Genomic DNA, 6,000 nt, shown 5'->3' on the forward strand with positions numbered 1-6,000 from the left:
TCACAAGTAGAAGTTGCAGGAGAGAAGCAACGTGAAATTGGTTTGCCAGCCTGCTCTGATCTAAGATCAGAGGACAATAGACATTTTCCAGGCTTTTCCTTTAATTCCTCCCCCTAACCCCCATCTTTGTCTTTTACATAACCTCATGTTTGGATCTTAGAAGTTGTTTTTCCCTCTCTTTATTGAGTACAATGCCAGAGGCCACATCTTCTGTGGATTGGTGGAGGAGTTAATAGTGAGGATGAGTTTTTTCCTTGACTAAGTAGGTACAGATGAGAAAGACTTGATCTTGTTCTCTCTGGTGGGGGGTACTGACATGTCTAAGTCAAATCTGAAGTCTGTCCTCTGTGAGATAGCTTCTTAGCCAAGGCTATATTCTTAGGAGAACAGAGAAGCATTTTCATAGCCACTTGTCATTTATTGTGAAGGATAAAATATGTCTCATCTTATTGCCTAAATTGTTCTAGTAATGGGAGTAGAATGTCTGTCTCTCTTATTGTTAGTGTGGCTGTCTATATAAGACGTAACCTCTCTATCCTCTCCATGTGTGACTTTTAGAACTACCTGATTATTCATCAGGGAAAGGTAGTATTGAGGGTAGTTTTTATTTTGCCCATAGAATAAAATCTAAATCACTGAGTCTCACATTCAAGCCCTTCCACAATTTAGCCCCTGCTTTCCTCAAATCCAAGCATTTTTTTCAATTAGCAAGCATGAATTTTTTCCTTCCTTCCACTTCCCCCCTCCACTGAAAAAAAAAAAAAGACACCATTTCATCATATAAGCATAGTCAATCAAAACAAATTCCTACATTGACCATATCCAAAAGGATGTTTCTCCTTCAGCACATTAGTCCATCATGTTTTATAATCACAGACAATGCGCCAGATTGTGTAAGAGTCCTAAGTTACAGAGAAGGTGCTGACCTCATTGGTAGAAGGAGTTTCTTCTTCCAGAAGTTCCCTGTATTAGTGAAATCACAGGCCCAGTCCCTGTTCCTATCCCTGTGTATAAGGTCCTGGACTAGACACTGGGGATATGGAGACAAAATGAAAAACAGTCCTTGCCCCTCCGGGGGCCTATGTTCTGCCTCTCCATCCTTGTTGTCTGCAACCAGCCTGTGGGAACTTTCCACTCAAACTGATACACCCATTGTTCCCTGAATACACCATATACATTCTTGCCTCATGCTTTTGGCCATGCTGTTTATGCTGTTTTTCCCACGTGGAATGTCCCCCCACCCTTCCCTTTTATGTTCCAGCTCACTTTCCACCTCCTCCTCTGGGAAGCTTTTCTGGACCATTTTAAAGTCTTAGTAATCACTTCTCTGAAATCTGTAATATCCATTCAGTACTTGTTTGGCATCTGCTACTTTGTATTTATTATGTACATATCCAGGCCTCTCAAATAGATTGTTGAGGGCAGAGTCCATAGGATCAAGCTTTTAGGGGCCCCGGAAAGTGCTATCTAGTTCCAACTTTCTCGTTTTTTCAGGTGGAAAAAAACAGATTTATAGAGATTAGGTGACTTAATCACACAAATAATAAGTGACACAACCAGGATTTGAAGCCAGATCCTCTGACATGGTGTGTTGTATCTCTTTGTATTCCCTAGACCTTGAAAAGTACCCTACAACTAATAAATATTTGTTCATGATATTACATCCCATCAACAACCCAGTATAATCTTTTGAAATTGTTTTTTGTTTTGCCTTAATCATTGCAAGCCTGATCTCTTCCTATTCTGGTGAGTTGATCAGGACAAGGTACTGATTATATTTTGTACTGATTTGTGTTTTGTGGAGTATGACATTTCAGTAAAATGCCCAGTTGTAAGTCATGTGTACCATACTTGGGCTTTTAGGTATTTACACTGGCTTCTTGCCTTCTGTGCTGACTCTCCCCTGAGCCACGTAGCACCAATAGAACTGATAATTTCTGGACAAACAAAAGTCCTTCCTCCTCTTGATCACCTTGGTTTTGATCTGCCGAGCTTAAAGCCCTTCTTTCTAAGAGCTCAACCTTTTCTTGTCTTTCTCTCTTCAGAGCCAGTCTTCTCTGTTAAAGCCTCTAGGCTGCTGATTGTTGAAGTGCAGTTCTGATTGAGTAGAGAGTGCTGCCAGCTCTCCCGTGGGGAAGTGTGTGGGCCAAATCTGATAGCGTTGTGTTTGGGCATTGCAGTAGTCTGGCAGACTTGGGGGTTGTGATGCCAGTGCAAATGCCACACCAGCATTTATTAGTTTGGGATTTGAAGGAAGAATAGGCAGTGGCACACCCCTCATCTGTGCCATTCAGTTTAGCAGAGAAAAGGCTGCTCTCCAGTTTGGCTTTTCTCAGAAATGAGTGCTGCAGTGAACAGTGGCTGACGTAGAAGGTGGCACAATGTCACTTTTTTAACTTACTAGTAGAAGTTGTCCCTTTGGGGCCTTCCCACTCTTCAGAAGCTCCTGAGTTTGCAAGTTTTCCTTCTGCTTCAGGAATTCAATTTAGCTTAAGTGTTATTATGTTTCAGACTAGGTCTCCCTATAGTGCTCAGGCTGGAAGCGCAGCAGACACTCATGGCACCCCCTCCCCCAGTTGATCAGCATGGGAGCTTTGACCCTCTCCATTTCCAACCTGGGGTGGGTTATCACACTTAGGATTTAATTCAGACACCTGATAGGCTTGGCATACTGTAGCCCAGAATTCCTGTTCTCAAGCAGTCCACCAGACTCAGCCTTCCCAGTAGCATGGCTTACAGGCTTGTACCACCTTGTCTGATCAATTTAGCTCAATTAAAATAAATATTAATTACCTACTACGTGCAAGATGAGAGGCATTGTATTATAGTGGGTAAAGGACTGATCTTGAACTTATAAAGACCTACGGTCAAGTCCTAACTCTGACACACTGGCTACATGACTATGAGCAAGTTACTTAACTTCTCAGTACCCTAGGGTAAATCATGGACTCCATCAGTATAAAACATTTTTCATGTAATAATTTTGTACATTAGAAAACTCACACAAAAATTGAAATTTTGTAAGTATGAGAAAGGTGATATAATACCAGACCTAAGAGTCAATAGATTGCCACTGTAGTTTATCAATCAAGGAGTGACATGGTTAGATCTGTGCAGCAGGAAAATCATTTTGACTGCTGAGGGGAGGATATATTGGAGGGGAGAGAGACTTAGGGCAGGGAAACCAATGAGGAGGCTGTTGCAAAAGTCTAGTGCCGAGGTGACTGGAGACTTGATTTCAGTACTCAAAAGTACTGAAAAGAGGCTTACAAAATTCACCACACAAATGTCCTTAATTCTTGAGGAAAGAAAGAGCCAGAGGCTATGCTAGTTGAGGATTGGACATCTGTAGTTTCCTTTTGCCTTGACTATGAAAATGTCATGAAGTTATATTAGTCATTATAAACCTTTTCAGTTTATCTAGAACTTCTGTGGGACAACCTAGTGCAAAATTAGTATAGACCTATTAAGGCTGTTTGGAGAGAGATGACAGAGTCCTTGGAGTAGCTATTTTTTTGGAATGAGTAGGTAAAGAGTCAGATCAGTGATTAGGCCACTTAACACCATCTTGCTGGGTAATGAACTTCTCTGCTACTGCTCTGGGAATGCGTTCTTGATCGTAGTATTCTGTCTCATTTGGTTTTATAACAGCCCGAGATGATTGTTTCTAGGATAAAATGCAAATTTCTTTGTTGGCACTTAAGCCTTCCACAACATGGCTTCAGCCGACCTTTTCCCATATTACTCCTTATTACACATTACTTCTTTTCATGAGCTCTGTGGTCTAGCCAAACTTTCTCTTACTTTATAATACTCCACCTCTAGTCTCGCTAGCCTTGGCCTAGGTCTAGGCTGTCCCCTATGCCTGGAATGATTCCTTCTTCACCTCCACCTCTTGAAATCCCTCCTCACTTCCTTCAAAGTGCAATTTGAATGCCAGTTACATGAGGCATTTCCTGATCCATCCAGGCATTAGTGCCTTCCCCCACATGACCTTTTATTTTATATCTGTTTATATGTGTACATGTTTTTCTGTAGATAGAATGAAAGTTCCTTGAGGACAAGGACTATTTCATTTTTGTCTTTCTATCTCCAGAGCCTGGCACATAGTAAGTCCTTAATAATGGTTTATTGATTTCTTTCCCATAATCATCTTGGGTACCATTGGAAAATTTTTTTTGTCGTTTCTGATAAACCTGTTGAATTAAAATTCTCTCCTCATCTTTCCCTTTTTAATTTTTCAGATCTTCAAAACTACTGCGAGCATTCTATGTTCCTTTCCTGTCAGAAAAGCATACAGTGTATGTAAATTACACCATTCTCAAACCCCGGAAAGGAAAGCAAGCCAGGAAGAAGGCTGGTGGTTAACAGGACACCTGTGGTACCAGAAAACCAGCCATTGCTGCTCACTCATGGCTCCACGGCATCATTTCCTCCAATCATCACTTGTAACATTCACAATAAAGATTTTCGAACAAGAATACTGGAATCCAGGTGCCTCAGGCTATTCAAAGTTAATTCTGTACTCTCTGTTCTTGCCTGTATCTCTGCTCTGCTTCTAGAGTTGTGTGAACTGGAGCAGTGGGGATTATGGCAGTGGAAGACTTCTCCTACGATACCTATAAATCTATTTTCTTTTGTTCAGTTATTTATGAGACTGAAAAAAGAATAGAACTAACTGTAAGGAAGACTGGGAAAGCTGTGGACTGGTCAGCTCTGTTCAGCGGTTCTCTTCTGCCCTAGCTGAGCACCAGAGAAATCCTCAGCAATTCTCCTGCCTCTGGGGCTTCTCCGCCCATGGCTGCTTGGCGTCTCCTTGGCATCTCCCAGCACTCTTCCTTGTGCTTATTCTCAGCAGTGAATTTGAACAACCAAATACCCATCCACATGTCTTTGTTCCCCCCCAGCAAAACCAAACTTCTGTTAAATACTTCACAAGACAAGGATGTCTTTCCTAGAGATGTAGCTCATGAAGGAGGCAAACTTTTGTGGAACTGTGACCTAATTTTTATTCTTTTGTAATTACCCATGAGTTCCATTCTTGCATTTCCTTTTTAAAGTGTGAATTTATGGAGTTTCTATAAGTTGAAGCAGTATACATTCCCTTGAATGCTAAGTGAATGGGGAATATTTGGGGAAAAGTGCCTACTTTTAATTCTCTGGATGATATCATTGTTTCAAGAAATGTATTTTGTAGAATCCATAGCAGACTCTGGAGGAAGTGATGGAGAGACAAAGTTTCTAGCAGACTGCGAGAGAAAGAAAAAGGATATAACTGAAGAGAGCATGAGGGGAGATGGGGTGGGGAAGTGTGAAGACTCAGAGGCCAGAAGTGAGTCTTCAGTGCATCTCTAGCAATTCCATTGGGAAGCAAATCCTTCAGGGTGCTTTGGTGGTGTAGCAAAGACAGTACCTGTATATGGCACTCAGAGAAGCAGGACCAGAAAATCAGAAAGAGCCAGATGACCAGTCGGAGTGGTTTTCAACCCAACTTTGAAAACATGACCTGAAAGACTTAGATCCAAGAGGGTTCAGATGAAAGTTGGAACTTTGCATTTTAAGGAGGTGATTTTATTTGGGTCTGAGTTTGGGTGTGGCTGCCCATGACTCAGACTACTGGGACAAAACTATTCCTTCCAGGCTGTATTCATGGCGTGTGGGAGTATCTGTTTTGGTATTGTTTGGGCAGCTCCCTCTATGGCTATGGACTCCCCTGTCTCAGGAGAACAAAGAGTACCTTGTTGAGACAGATTCCCCTGCTGGGCCCCAAGGGGTCAGTGTCAGTACTGTTCCTAAACATTTAGGTTTAAATAAGGTGCCAGAAATCTTTAAGAATGATAGTTTCTGCTATCTACTGGTGAGGCAAATTAATTTTCTGAAATTTCCATTCCACATGACTTCTCAACAGGACTAAACCTAGGAGAGGAAAAGAGCTGATGAAAGAAGGAATGATTGGTTGGTTACTTCTATCTGAGACGGAGCAAAAGCATTAAGAAGCAG

At 41.6% G+C, this 6,000-nt stretch overlaps 1 protein-coding gene across 4 annotated transcripts in view; it reads left to right on the forward strand.

The window, feature by feature from the left end:
* The window catches only part of ALG9 (ALG9 alpha-1,2-mannosyltransferase), a 128,548-nt gene extending 124,059 nt beyond the window's left edge, over window positions 1-4,489 (forward strand). For all 4 annotated transcript variants that reach the window (XM_027847348.1, XM_027847349.1, XM_027847351.1 and 1 more), the window contains one exon: window positions 4,245-4,489. In XM_027847348.1, the coding sequence (XP_027703149.1) occupies window positions 4,245-4,368 (124 nt within the window). In that variant the 3' untranslated portion in view covers window positions 4,369-4,489. The remainder of the gene's footprint in view (window positions 1-4,244) is intronic.
* Window positions 4,490-6,000: the final 1,511 nt, after the last annotated feature.

Source organism: Vombatus ursinus, unplaced genomic scaffold (genome assembly GCF_900497805.2).
Source record: "Vombatus ursinus unplaced genomic scaffold, bare-nosed wombat genome assembly UNPS02015398.1, whole genome shotgun sequence".
Classification (NCBI taxonomy): domain Eukaryota; kingdom Metazoa; phylum Chordata; class Mammalia; order Diprotodontia; family Vombatidae; genus Vombatus; species Vombatus ursinus.